Source organism: Diplodia corticola (genome assembly GCF_001883845.1).
Source record: "Diplodia corticola strain CBS 112549 chromosome Unknown scaffold48, whole genome shotgun sequence".
Lineage (NCBI taxonomy): Eukaryota > Fungi > Ascomycota > Dothideomycetes > Botryosphaeriales > Botryosphaeriaceae > Diplodia > Diplodia corticola.
In genome coordinates, this window is record NW_017971527.1 from 161,549 (window position 1) to 175,344 (window position 13,796).

General features: G+C 60.0%; 4 protein-coding genes across 4 annotated transcripts; 2 read left to right on the forward strand and 2 right to left on the reverse strand.

Annotated features, from left to right (window-relative positions):
- Nucleotides 1-789: 789 nt before the first annotated feature.
- Nucleotides 790-3,036, forward strand: BKCO1_4800050 (peptidase s41 family protein; the record flags this gene model as incomplete). Its single annotated transcript, XM_020276491.1, has 3 exons — nt 790-1,195; nt 1,252-1,377; nt 1,430-3,036. 3 exons carry the CDS (start codon nt 790-792, stop codon nt 3,034-3,036), a joined length of 2,139 nt encoding a protein of 712 aa, XP_020127684.1.
- A 4,314-nt stretch (nt 3,037-7,350) lies between these two features.
- On the reverse strand, nt 7,351-8,309 carry BKCO1_4800051 (uncharacterized protein; the record flags this gene model as incomplete). The annotated part of the gene is made up of 3 exons (XM_020276492.1): nt 7,351-7,981; nt 8,051-8,149; nt 8,215-8,309. The coding sequence occupies 3 exons, from the start codon at nt 8,307-8,309 to the stop codon at nt 7,351-7,353; spliced, it is 825 nt and encodes a 274-aa protein (XP_020127685.1).
- A 720-nt stretch (nt 8,310-9,029) lies between these two features.
- BKCO1_4800052 (uncharacterized protein) lies at nt 9,030-9,998 on the forward strand (the record flags this gene model as incomplete). Its single annotated transcript, XM_020276493.1, has 3 exons — nt 9,030-9,200; nt 9,257-9,382; nt 9,627-9,998. 3 exons carry the CDS (start codon nt 9,030-9,032, stop codon nt 9,996-9,998), a joined length of 669 nt encoding a protein of 222 aa, XP_020127686.1.
- A 907-nt stretch (nt 9,999-10,905) lies between these two features.
- BKCO1_4800053 (alpha-amylase) lies at nt 10,906-12,981 on the reverse strand (the record flags this gene model as incomplete). The annotated part of the gene is made up of 6 exons (XM_020276494.1): nt 10,906-11,142; nt 11,212-12,014; nt 12,112-12,220; nt 12,283-12,438; nt 12,504-12,662; nt 12,724-12,981. 6 exons carry the CDS (start codon nt 12,979-12,981, stop codon nt 10,906-10,908), a joined length of 1,722 nt encoding a protein of 573 aa, XP_020127687.1.
- Nucleotides 12,982-13,796: the final 815 nt, after the last annotated feature.

Genomic DNA, 13,796 nt, shown 5'->3' on the forward strand with positions numbered 1-13,796 from the left:
TCCCGTCTGGCTGGCCCCCAACCTGCCAGCACACTCGGCACGGCCGTCAACCGCACTCCGCGTGAAAGCACAGATCCCTCATCGTCCATCTACCTTGAACACCTTGGGGCCAACAGTTCGGTGGGTGTTGCCTGGTGGAGGTTCAGGCGGAGAAATATGCACGACGGGCGACGTCCGGGCACAATACGCGACGTCACAGATCAACACCATCTGAAAAAGGGCTGGTGCACGGGCGCGGGCCACTTGGCGTGATGGCTGCAATCCGGGGAAACATGCGCTCTACCAGCTTGGTGCCAGGGCGAGCCGTTTCACTGAATCAACAGCACGTGCTGCGTGCTTCAGATGTAAGTATATTCGACTTGGGATATTTATACTCACTTTTCTGCGGCCTATTCTCCTACTTTTGGAGACTCGGTACGGAATCAGCTTATGCGACGTGCAAGCTGCAAGGCCGTGGCTGATCTCTGCCTGATTGGACGGCTGCAGTGGTTGATCATTCCCAAACAGGCATAATGCTTACGCTGCAGCAGCGGCAGGGCAGTGCTGTCTGGCTGTGTGTCGTGCTGCGGTCAACAACGCCGCAGCCCCCACGGTCTGGCTGCACTGTGTTGGTCGGCCTGTGCCGGGCCAATGACAGCTGTTTAGTACCTGATCGGCTGGCTTGGCCACAATCAAGACTGCAGGTCGCAGGTAATGATGGAGAATATATAAGACTCGGGTCTGGGCAGCGTCTGGTTGCTCTCCTCAGATTCCATCAACCTCATCACCTTCGGGATCAGCTCATCCAACATGGTCCACGCAGCTGCTATCTCCGCCGCGATGCTGTCAGCAGCGTCGCTCGCGCCCCGAGCCTTCAACACGACCACGACAACATCCGGAGACGCATGTGCTCAGTTGAGCCAGCTCCTCGATCAACATCCAGGTGCCAAACTTGTCCGCGCGTCTGAGGGTTACTCGTGCCTGAAGGCTGTGCCGGTGGATGTCAAGGGCGATGCTCAGCTGGTCTCGGAGATCTACAACATTCTGACATGGCATTCACCACTGGCCTATCTGAAAGACCCGCCCGAGGGTTACCCCAATCCGCCTGTGGACCTTCTCGCGGGTCTGGAGGACATTCAAAGAAAAATCGTCGACAACGAATATGAGAGCGAGTACGACGTGCAGAATGACATCACTGTCCTGCTCAGCAAAGGATGTACGTACCCCCCCGAACCACGCCGTGCACCATGGATGCATTCTAATCATTGGCAGATGACGGTCACCTCGCCTGGATTCCTGACATCTCGAGCGTCATCAGTTTCAACCGGTTAAACGCGCAGGCTGATCTCGTCTCACTGTCCTTGGATGGCAAGTCACTTCCAAAGGTCTACCTGAAGAGTATGCATTGCCCTCCCCATGACGACACCAAGTTGGAGCTGACACGCGGTAGGGGACATCGATGCCGTGTACCACGGTGCCAACTTCACCCCTTCGGCGTTGCACACCATCGACAACCAGACGGCTTACGATTACCTCGTTTCCTTCGCCGAGGACGACTTCAGCTGCCACGACCCCGACGCACGCTACCAGGACCTGTTCTACAACCCCGCCGGCGTGTCTCAAACTGGCTCTAGCAGTTCCTTCTTCACCGGTGCCAACAAGTACGTGGGCGACAAGACGATCCTCGGCCACGAAAACGGCACCAAGACGGCCATCAACAACTACGCCTTCGTCCCCCAGAACCTCAGCGGCATCACCAGCGGCTCCGACCTGTTCGAAGCCTTCCTGACCGGCCCTTCGCCCACCCCGACCAGCACCGCCACCGACACCGACACGAGCACGTCGTCCACCTCGGCGACGCCCATCCCGACCGCCTACAACTACCCCTACCCGGTCAACAAAGCCTCGGACAACACCGTCTCGGGCTATTTCCTCAACGGCACCGCCCACCGCGACGTCGCCGTCCTCAGCAGCCCCAGCTTCGAGGCCTCCAACCTCACCGAGTTCCAAACCACCGTCCGCCACTTCCTGGCCGCCGCCACCGCCGCCAACAAGACGCGCCTCATCATCGACCTGCGCCACAACGGCGGCGGCCTCGTCAACCTCGGCTACGACCTCTTCAAGCAGCTCTTCCCGCAACAGGACCCCTTCGGCGCCACGCGCGTGCGCGCCGTCCCCGCCATCGACGCCATGGGCCTCGTCACCTCCGCCTGGGCCGACGCCCACGCCGCCAACGAATCCGCCGTCGAGTCCGCCCTCCTCGACCTCGACTCCACCACCATCGACGAGTTCTGGTACCGCAAGCGCCTCGACGCCGCCGGCCGCGACTTCGCCTCGTGGCCCGCCCTCTTCGGCCCCGACGCCACGCTCGCCCAAACCGACAACTTCACCCACCTCCTCCGCAAGAACTGGTCCGACGTCGAGTGGACCGGCGCCATCGCCGGCTACGGCGCCCTCGCCGCCCCCGTCACCCCGCCCCAGCCGTTCGCCGAGTCCGACGTCGTGCTCCTCCAGGACGGCTACTGCGCCAGCACCTGCGCCGTCTTCTCCGAGCTCGTCAGGGCGCAGGCGCCGCGCGTGCGCAGCGTCGTGCTGGGCGGCCGCCCCCGCACGGGGCCCGCCGTCGCCGTCGGCGGGACCAAGGGCGCGGAGACGCTGAACTTCGGGCAGGTGGTGGAGAAGGCGGAGCAGGTGGTGGCGCTGGCGGCGGAGGTGGGCGACGGGAAGGAGGAAGAGAGGAGGCAGATGCTGGAGGAGGCGGGCGTGGTGGCGCTGACGGAGACGGACGTCTTGTTCAAGCGGGTGCAGAGGGATAGCGAGACGGGCGCCGCGAAGGCGCAGATTAACTACAGGGATAACTATCGCTGGGGCAGCGGCGAGGGGACGGGCCTGCCGTTGCAGTTTGTCGCCGATTATGCGGATTGCAGGTTGTGGTACACGCCGCGGATGCTGTATGATGTCGTCGCGGTGTGGGAGACTGTCGGGAAGGCTGTGTGGGGTGGAGGTGACGATCTTTGTGTCGAGGGGTCGACGGGATATGGTACGGCTTCGAGGTGAGGACTGCTGAGGCAGCATGACGGTTGGAGTGGTCTTCCTGTTCTTTTTTTTTTCTTTCACTTCTTTTTATTTGCGGCGGCTTTACGGATTCGAAGGAGAATGAAGACCGTCGAGTTTTACAGTGCATACTGTATTGTAATGAAAAGCGAACGGAATATAGTTATCAATTTTTTTCTTCTCAATAAACGCTGCTCGGCGTATCCAATAGTGCAATTTGATACTGATAAAAATGAACTTTGCATCCCTGCTTATCCAGCAATGCGCATCTGGAAAGCCTGTTCACTGGCTAAAAGCCGAGATAATTGTGCTAACGGGTCAATGGAAATGTCCAAGAGGAGAGAAAAGCGTCGTCGATGTTGTTGACCAGGATGGCTACCCCTGCCATACAGGCAGCGTTTGGAATCGCACCTGCGAGCTCCCAAAACCACCAGTCATGGTGGTACCTGGATGCCCAGGTGCGGTAGTTCCTGTCCTTTGTTTGGTGGACACCCTGTTTCATCCTTGTTGGAGAAGTGCTGTCTGCATCCTGAGAATGCAAGTGTTATTTCCAGTTGAAGGAAGAGAGCCAGGCGAGGTTGGAGAGGTCAAAGGCTCCACAGGATACGCCTAAAGCTCGAAAGTCTGGAGTGCAATAGGTTCCAACCGATAGCCCAAATCAGCGAGGTCGGTAGTGAGAAGCTGTTGGTCATTCCGAGGCATTTGATTTGTTTATACGGAGTTACAGATGTCGTTGAAGCTGCGAATTGTAGTTGCTAGCTGGGCAGAAGAAGTCGAGTGGCACACCAAGGTTAAAGATGCAATTGAGGAAAGTGCGTTAATGAAAGGCTACGAGTCAATTATCAATTAGAAACATCTATGAGTATTAATGTTTGCAACTTACCGTCATTATAATATCTCGACTTGTAACCCTGGGTGTCCATACCTATGCCAGGGACACGTGTGACTGAGAGAGTCGAATTCACATCAGTAACTTCACATCAGCAAGTGGAACGATCTAGGATTCAAGTGTAATAATCTGCTGAGCGAATAGTCCCATTGCCAGCATCGCAACAGTGATAGATACTCGGTAAAAGGCCAGAAATGATCCGGCGCGTAGACGGATGCGGTTGAAGATCAGGAAAGATCCCCAGGGTCACCGAACTGGCTTCTTCCAACGGTCGATATCTGGGACGACCGATCCAGAAATAGAGTCATTCATCCTGACTGAGGCTTTCGGCGACAGGTAGGAGCATAGATGTTTTTTAAAATGGTGTTCACGCCGCCACTACTCTACAAACTTCAATGACCTTCCAAGGGGCTCCATGAGCAGCAGAGAGTACGACAAGGCTTCTATTCATAGACAGACACTACGTGCGGCTTTTCCGTACATGATGAACCACCAGAGCACTCGACGCCCGAACCCACCTGGATAGGGCTACCCAGCCTCTGCCGGCGAACCGCGGGTAGTGACAAGCACGTGCGCGCGGGCGTTGTCAAGCAAGTATAAGCCACCCCCCCAAGCGGTCGGTGCCGGAGCGCGGCTGAGCAGCTAGAATGAAAGAGGGCAAGACATGGAAGCACTGTCGTCGAGTCGGCATGGACGACGGATCAAAGCTTCGACCCTTCGGCCAGGGCTGAAAAATATAAGACGCACACGCGACGGGTCAGTCAAAGCGCCGCGACAGGGCTGAGCAGTGAGTAGGAGCGTGATGCAACCGGAGGTATAAGCCACGTTTACGGTGAAGACGGTTGAAAAAAAAAAAAAGAGGCATGTGCGGTCGGTTGGAGGGCATTGTAGGGGATAGAGTAGTGGCGAGTCAAGGCGTGCGGCGTGCGGTGTGCGGCTTGCAGTATCGTCGTCGTCGTCGTCGTCGTCGTCGTCGTCGTCGTCGTCCTCGTTGGTCTGACCGTGAGGGCTTGCCGAGCTTCTGAGACGTGTGGCGAGCGAGTGGCTTGTTCTTGGTGCTACACCGAGTGGAGTGGGCTGAGTGCAACATATGGCTGCATGATGGCTATTGGAGTTTCATTTGCTGGTTTCAATGTTTGTGCTGTTATCATCTGTGGTTCAGCACCACCACCATCAGGGACACCAAGCACACGGCATGCCGAGGTGGTGCGCAGGAAGGGCGGCCAAGTGGCACAGTTGAAGAAGGGGGCGGCGGGTTCGGACAAAGGCGAGACAGGGCGAGAGAGAAGCGAGTCAGGCGGCGGGCGTTGAGCAGAGCAGTGCGTTGTTAGGCGCAGGGTGTAGGTAGTAAAAGCTTCATCAGTGGCATGTATTGTAACGAAACGCATTGGTCGCATCATCCTGCCCTACGGGATATTTTTACACTGCCAGCGCAGACCGCCTGTCAGTCACCCCCCCGGGGCGCGACCGCTCGGGATCGGCCAGTGGATTGGGGAAGGCTTCTGTGCTTCTAGAAGCTCGGGGCTGGTGGTTCCCCCCCGTGCCCAGGGGCGGCTGCTGCGCGATGCCACTGAGCCACCGCTGCCCGAGCGCCCGGGGGAACAGGCGCAGGGCTTGCGCGAGCCACTCTGTCGCCAGGCAGCAGCGTGGCCGTTTGTCGCTTATCGCTCCTGGGCCGCCTCTCTTTTTTTTTGGTTGAAGAAGAAGCGTGAGTGAACAGCGACGACAAAAAGAAGGGGCGGGACTAGAAAAGGGAGCACGCACGACACGATGCCGACCCGGGGCCCCGCCCCACATTCCCTACTCGCGCGCGACATACGGATTACGGGCGAGGTTTCCGCTCCGACGAACGACTCGCCGTGACTCGGGCGTTTCATGGCGTGCCCGCCCCCCGTTCGCCTCGTGTTTGCGCACACACACAACCACGACCTATTGCCAGTAGTCGCGTGTCCGCCCGTCGGCAAACTTGAGACGTCGTCGACACTTGACACCCATCATGCCGTCCGGACCTGCCCCCGGTTTTTATTTCCTTTGTGGCCCGGAAAACTGTTAGCTATTGTGTGGGACCCAAACCGCCCGTCGTGCCCTCGTGCCCGCCGATTACGACCAGATGCGTCATGTAACGTAACGTAACTGCCCGCCCCGGTTAGTTCGGTTAGTGCGCCTGCCCGGTCCGTCCGGTGGACGAGCGTTGGGTTTCTTTTTTGCCTCGGAGCCACGAGCCAAAAGCCATCCTCGGCAGCCAGCCAGGCACCACCACGCGCGACGACAACGACGGACCTTTGAGCTAGCTGGGGCTAATACCTAACGCACATCGAGGGTGAGCGGTGGGCGGTGGCAGGAGGGAACGTGCCCCCCTACAAAGCTGAACGGTTGAGACGGGCCATGGGCTACCCAGCCCAGCCGCTAGCCTGGCACTCTGGCACCCAGCTAGCAGCGGAACAATCGGTACCCGGCAAATGATTGCACTACTACTATCCATGTGGGTGCGTGCCAATTTCCACCGTCCCCCACCCCAGCGCTCGCGCCGGCGCCACCGCCGTCAGCCCTCTCATCATGTCTGTGTTGTTCCTGCGTTTCGCAGGATCACTTCAGCCGACGCCACCGTTTTTTTTTTTTTTTTTTTTTTGGTTGCTGCTGAGCTGGCGGGTGGAAGCCAGCGCAATCAATGGTCGTGGGCCGGATGCTCGGAACATTTCGCTTTCGTGCTCCCCTGCCATGCCGGCAATGCAGCTTGCAGCTTGCAGCGCCATGCACCATGCAGGCGCTCAGGGGTACGTGCAGCTTAATTGTGGAACGTGTCATGCACCTTTTCTTTTTTCGAGACAGCCTACCACCACCCGCTGCTGCGCGGCGCACGACGACGTTCCAACAAAACATTCTGAGATTTAATTCCAACGACAAGTAGGTCACAAAAGAGACGGGAGCCATTGCCAGGGGACAAGATATGAAGAGTGTAGCGAAAGTGACGCGCAATTTTCTATATCCGTGCTACGAGAGCTCTCTCTCCCCATGTTCGTCTATATGCATGTCCCAAGAAGTAAATAAAAAAAAAACAGACCGTGTGAAAACATGAGTGTGTGATGAGAAAACCGATGGTTTGTCGGGAAGAAGCCATTAGATTTGTTGGAAACACATTATTCGCCCGTCCCTCGCCGCTTTCAGCTCCTCGTTGCTTCCGGTGGTGGCAGTGGTGGCAGTGGTGGTCGTGGTGGCAGCATATTGGACAAGGATGGCCTCCCTGATAACGATGCTTCCGCCCAATGAAACCGTCGCGCGCGTGCAAGCCACACATGCATCCGGCCTCGCACTTAATTAAAAGAAAAAGCTTGACCAGATAAGACCCGGCTCTTCTTTCCGCTTCCCGCTAAACCACCCCAGCACACACGTGCTGCTGCTGGTCGGAGCCGAATAGGGAATAAACCGACTTAGAAGAGGGCGGCGAGGAGACCGCCGGCCATGAGCAGCGAGTCAACGCCAAAGGCACCTGCCGCGTTCGAACCGTCAGCCGAGCTGGACGCCGAGGCGCTGGGGGTGCTGCCGGGAGTGCTGGCCCCGCTGGCCGCACCGCTGCTGGCCGACGCCGACGCCGACGCCGACGCCGAAGCGGCAGCGGACGACGCGGCGGACGAAGCAGCAGACGAAGCAGCAGACGAAGCAGCAGACGAGGCGGCGGATGAGGCGGCAGAGGAGGCGGACGAACCTGCGGAGCCGGTGGCGGCAGCGGAAGCAGAAGCAGAAGCCGAAGCAGAAGCAGAAGCCGAAGCAGAAGCCGAAGCAGAGGCAGACGAGCGCGACGACGCGGCCGAGGAGCCCGTGGCCGAGGCAGAGGCGGAGGCCTCGCTGGCAGAAGCAGAGGCGGAGGCGGACGCAGAGGCGGAGGCGGAGGCGGAGGCGGACGAGGCGGCCGAGGTGGCCGACGCGCTGGTCGACGCAGGCTTGTCCGACTTGGCGCTCGAGGTGCTCTCGGGAGCCGAGTTGGCGGCGCAGTTGGCGGAGAAGTAGTCGTTCTGGTGGTTCCAGGTGCTGCAGTAGTTCTCCTTGTAGCTGGAGTAGCAGCTGTGGGAAGGGAAGTGACGTCAGTGTCTGTGCTGTATGTGTATGTGTGTACGGTGTCGGTGGACTTACGCCATCTCCTGGGAGAGGACGGAGCAGGAGCACGAGGTGACGGCACCGGTGGTGCAGACGTTCATGGAGCCCTGGACCTGGCCGCAGGAGCTAAAGAGGCTGTGTGCGTCGACATGGTCAGTATTGGCAGATGGAGCCTCTAGATGGTGCACGGCTCGACTCACGAGGCACCGGGGCCGCTCTGGTTGCATTGCTGGGCGGAGACGCCGGCGGCGACGGCGGAGATGGCAAGAGCCTGGAGGACGGTCTTGGAGAACATGGTGAAGACTGAACGATTGTGTGTGTGCTGGACGAGCTGTATGGCGGTGGGTGGCGTAGGGTGAACGAGCGACTACGCTTGATGATGCCACGGGACTGATGGAGGAAATTGCTTTGGAGCCGGGACTGCGAGCGTTGGGGCCATGGCTTTAAAGCTGGAGATTGCTGAGGGCTCGTATCGTTGGCGGAGCCTACCGTAGGGCTGGCCTGTAACTTTCGCTCGTGTTATGTCATTGCCGCCCGTAAAAGAGGAAGCTGGCGCCGAATACCATACGAGGTGGTCAAGCTTGTGGCCCGTCCGTAGGGCGCCAACGGCCAAGCCCGGCCAAGCCCAGAAAAGGGGCAGCTCGCTCCGCCGGGGGGCGTAAAAATAGCCGCGACGCAGGTACATCACCCCATGCCCGCCAAAGCTTCATTACCAGAACGCCGCAGATCTCGAATGGCCGCAAACGTCCCGCTTCGGGGCTAGCCCGCGCCCGATCCGGCTGCCGTTAATTGCAACGCAGGTGAGCCACCGCAGCGGCGCGGCCGAGGGGGGCTTTGGCATGGCGCTCAGGGCGAAGGGCCGTCCTACAATAAAAAGAATGTTTCTCCCCCGCAGGCCCAAGTCTGCCACCGCATCCCGGCCAGTCATTCGTTACCGTGTCACTCCTTTGACCTCACGCTCGTTCCCTCGTTTTTCAGACGCTAGCAGATCCTTCCACAGTCCTTATCAGCAAAAATGAAGTACTCGGCGCCCATCATCGCTCTTTTCGGCCTCCTTGGCGGCGTCTCCGCCACCATGAGCCCTGCCAACCTGCAGGATACGGGCAACTCGCTCGCCCGCCAGGCATTCGACATCAAAGATCTAGTGCTGCAGATCGACTCCACCATGAACGCCGGCCCGATGCAGGTAAGTGCGGTGGCAGCCTGGCAGCCCGACCAACCACGCTGATTCTGTGGGTCCAGGATGTCTTCGAGGAGATGGATGACCTGTACGACACCGTGCTGGCCAACATCCAGCTCGTCATTGGCTCTGCCACCCTTAGCGAGGAGAGCGAGGACGTCCAGCTCGTGTATGAGGCCTACTCCTACGTAAGTTGCTTCCCACCGCCCATTGTTGCCCCATCGCCCATCCGGTCGCATCCGCCGCCGGCAAAAAAAAAAAAAAAAAGGAACCAAAGTGTGCCGCGCTTGCCAGCCAGCCAGCCAGCCAACCAGCCCGCCCGCCCGTCCGTCCCGTTCCCGCGAGATTAAACCCATGTGCCGCGTGACGATTGATGATGATGATGAACATTGGTTGTGACGGGAACTTGACTAACGCCGCTTCTGCCCACAGCTCTGCCAGGGCATGTTCGAGCTGATGGACGCGCTCGCGTCGTCGGCCGACAACTTCGTGCAGCTCGACAACCAGAACGAGTTCCGCGTGCCGGCGTCGATCCGCGAGGTGGGCGGCGTCGTCGACGCCTGGATGTTCAACATGATCGGCCTCTTCCCGTCCAACAGCTCCTACTCGGACCAGGCGGCCAACCAGAAGAACCAGGTCGACTCGCACTTCCGCCGCTCCATCGCCGCCTACCACCTGGCCACCGCCAAGACGGCGTCCCCCTACGGCAACATCACCAGCATCGTCTCCCTCGATGCCCTCGACATCACCGACAAGGTCGCCACCGACTCTGACAGCGACAGCGACTCCACCGCCTCCGCCTAAATTCCTTCCAACATCTCTTCACCTCTGATCCGAGGGCCTTGACTTGCTCCACGTTGCCGCCCGATTTGCTGACGTGAGAATGTGGAGTGGAGATCTCTGTTGGTGGTGGCTGCGAGTGGCGGTGTGAGGTTAATTGATCAGGCAAGCAAAGCAAGAAGGAAGGAAGGAAGGCAGGAAGGATAGCCATCTTTTCCTCTTTTCGTGTGATACAATACCTACCTATTTGACCTTGTTGTGCTGTTTGTAATATACCTAACTACTCTTCGGACGAAAGCGCCGCGTTTCTCTCTTTTTTTTTTTTTTTTTTTGCAATGCGCGGTGTGAGCGAGGGGTGAGAGAGGGGCCAGAGAAGTGTTGTCGGCAATTCAACGAGCTTTCCTCGAGTCGTCGCTGATCTCGTATCTGCCGCACCGCTTTCGCGCTGTGACTACAAAGCATCCCGTGGACGCACATCATGGACCGAATCGGTTCGGGTTCGGATGTTCCGATTGTTCCAGTGATGAGCGACGCAACGCGACCCCGCCGGCACGGGGAAAAACCGACATGTATGCGAAGCCCATGGGGAAATGTCGAGCCGCTCCCCGACTTGTTGGCTCTGCGTGCTTTGCCCATGCCGATGATTTGTGCGTGAAAGTATCGAAATTGTGGGTATATATCTGAAAGAAGTAGATGATCGCAGTAGTGAGAAGTTCTCGACCCGACGCTCGCGTAACTCAAGTTGTTGATCTTTAAACGACGGAAAAAAAAAACCCGTGACTGAAAAATGCAATGCCTTCCCTTCATGCGGTGCGTGTGTGTGTTCTGATATATCCGCTCCCACCCCCCCCGCCACTTGCCCTGAACGCCGTTTCTCCAATGCCCCGCCTAGCGCTGCCCACCAGAGATGCTCTCATTACAAAACAAGTTTCTACAGAATTAAGATTACCAGGAAAATCGCGCCGAGTAGCGCAAGGCTGCTGGACGTGGCTGCGGCGGGCGATGCAAGCGACGAGGATGACGACGACGACGACGACGACGACGACGAGTCATCCTCGGAGCCGGAGCCGCCCGTCGCCGGAGGGTTCTCGTTGGAGTCGGCCTGAATCGTGACGTCGGGGCAGAGTTCCTTCAGCGTGCCGTTGAAGTAGGCCGTCGGGATCCAAACCTGCGAGGTTCGGAGTTAGCACCGTTATCTCTTATCCACCCCCTTTTCTCCGCATGCCGTCTTTCTTACCTGGGGCTCGCCGCCGGTCACGGTGGTGGAAAAAACGCCGGCGTTGCCGGTGGTCTTGGTCTTGCACGTGACGACGTCCACAATCTGGGCTTGGCCGTGGAAGTTGGTGTCGCCGATCTCAAAGGGGCCGATGTCGTCGGCGCCGCTGCCCTTGTTGGTCATGACGGCCACGACGCTCTTGTCGTAGCCCTTGCGGAGGGCCAGCACGTCGTCGTGGGCCACGAGGGCGCGCGTCTTGTGGGTCCAGTACGGGCTCCAGTACGTGTAGGTGACGCCGGCGACCATGGCGTTGCGGGCAAAGTTGACCTTCTTGACCAGCTGGTACAGCGGGGCGCTGGTGTTGTAGCCCGACAGCCAGAGCGCCTCACGGTTCCCGGGATCCTCGCCGCCGCTGAAGGCCTGCTCGGCGCCGTAGTACATGATGGGGATGCCGTCGCCGAGCAGCGAAAAGACGAGGGCGTTCTTGAGGTGCGAGAGGTCGTCCGTCATGTGACCCAGCCGGGCGACATCCTGGTTCTCGGTGAAGACGCCCATGACGGTGGGGTCGTGGCAGGTCGTGTCCAGGTTGTTGATGGCGTACGTCAGCGCCTGGACGGGCCGGGTGCTGTTCCTGAAGACGTCCATGATGGAGTACCACATGGGGTAGTTGAGCACGGCGGACACGGCATTGATCATGTAGTTGCAGATGTACTCGGTCTGCGAGGTGAAGTCCTCGCCGATGGTGTACGTGTTGACCGTGGCCTCGAAGTCGCTCCAGAAGGCCTTGGGCACGTGCTTGACGGCATCGACACGGAAGCCGTCGACTGTGGTCTGGTTAGACTGTGGCTGCAGGTCGGGTCGCACGGGGTCGCGCGGGTTGCACGAGTCGCACAGGGTGGCACAGCATTGGCGAAAGCTTACCTTGATAGTCCTCAATGACGCGCGTTCCCCAGTCCTCGAAGTAGTCGATGATGTCCTGGTTCTCCGTGTCGATGTCGGGCAGCGACAGCTGGTCGTTTCCGAGCCAGCACTGCGGGGGGGTCTGGTCAGCAATGGGGCAGGCGGGCACGAGGAAGAGGGCTCGCGACGCACGTTCTGGTAGTTCTCGGCCTGGCTGTAGTCGGTGATGTAGCAGAAGTCGTGGAAGGCCGACTCGGTGTTGAAGGGGGCGGAGAAGTTGGAGTAGACGACGTCGCTGCCGGGGCCGGGCCATGCCAGGTTGTTGGCGACGTAGTCAATCATGAGGTACTGCGGGGCGCGGAGTCGTCAGCTGCGGCAGATACATTGGAGGCTGGGCGGGGGAAGGGCCGCACCATGCCGCGGTCGTGAACGGCCTTGGACAGGCTCTTGAGGTCATCCTCGGTGCCGAAGTAGCTGTTCAGCTCGCCCGGGTCCTGCTGCCAGTAGCCGTGGTAGTTCTCGCCGGCGTCCCACTTGCCCTCGATTCCCTTGGTGATGGGCGAGATCCAGATCTGGAATGTTTGGGTCAGCGGCGTTCCTGAGACAGTAGTCGGGCAGACTACGGATACGCACGGCGGTGAATCCCATGTCGGAGATGTAGTCGAGCTTGTTCTCCAGGCCCTTCCAGGTGCCGCCGCAATGGATCTTGTCGTCGACATTGCAGGCCTCGGTGGTGGAGCCGTCGGTGCGGGCGAAGCGGTCGACGATGACCTGGTAGATGGAGCGCGAGCGCCATTCCAGCGGGGTGGCGGCGAGGGCGGGCGGCAGCAGGGCGAGCAGGGCGTGGGCGCCGAGCGCGGCGGAAACGAGTGACTTGGGCGTGAGGGTCATGATGGCGGGGAGCGTCGCGGGGAGCGTCGCGGCATCAATTCTGCAGTTCTGTTCCGCGGCTTGAAGGTTAACGGGCGGTAGAGGATCAAATGCTGGGGCGCTGGGGGCCAGTCGGCCGGCGGCGGGCCGACTGGGCCTCTCGCGCGGTGGCACGGGGGGGTCGCAGGAGCTAATCCGGGCGGCGGCTTAGTTCATGCGACGTGCTCGTTGATGGCCGGGCGTTGTGCTCGTATAGGTTTGATTGATGGCCGACTTACTCAGGCGAGTCGCAGGCCCGGACCGGGGGGCGCCCGATCGGGGCTGGCGCCATCGCCCAAGCGAGCGGCCTTTTTCGAACGTCGTCGCCGCCGCTTGCCCGCTTGTCTCCAGTCACCACTAGGGGTCCCCATCCATGTCACCCGCGCCCGCGCCCGCGCTGGTCCTCCGCCGTCCGCTCTTCTCGCCGCCCGCCCTACGCCCTACGCCCGCTGCGCTGCCCTCGATGCCCTCGATAATAACAATGCCGCCGCCGCCGTTGGCCGCCGCCGCCGCCCTACGCCCGTCGTGGCCCCGTCGCCCGCCCGTGTCACGTCTGCGCGCTCGTATCCCGGCAGCCCTGCATCATCACGCACGCCCGGGCGCCGCGTGCGCAGCGATCCACCGCCGTGGGGCGCTGCTCGCTTGGCGCTCGTGTCGAATTCTCGAGAAACGGCCGTGTACTGTAACAAATACCGATACGACGCTCGAAACGGATGCCTGTGCGCCCGCCTGAGGAAGTCTGCGGCGCAACGCCCCCGTCACCGCGCCCGCAGGAGCCAAGCCACTGCTCCTTCCAC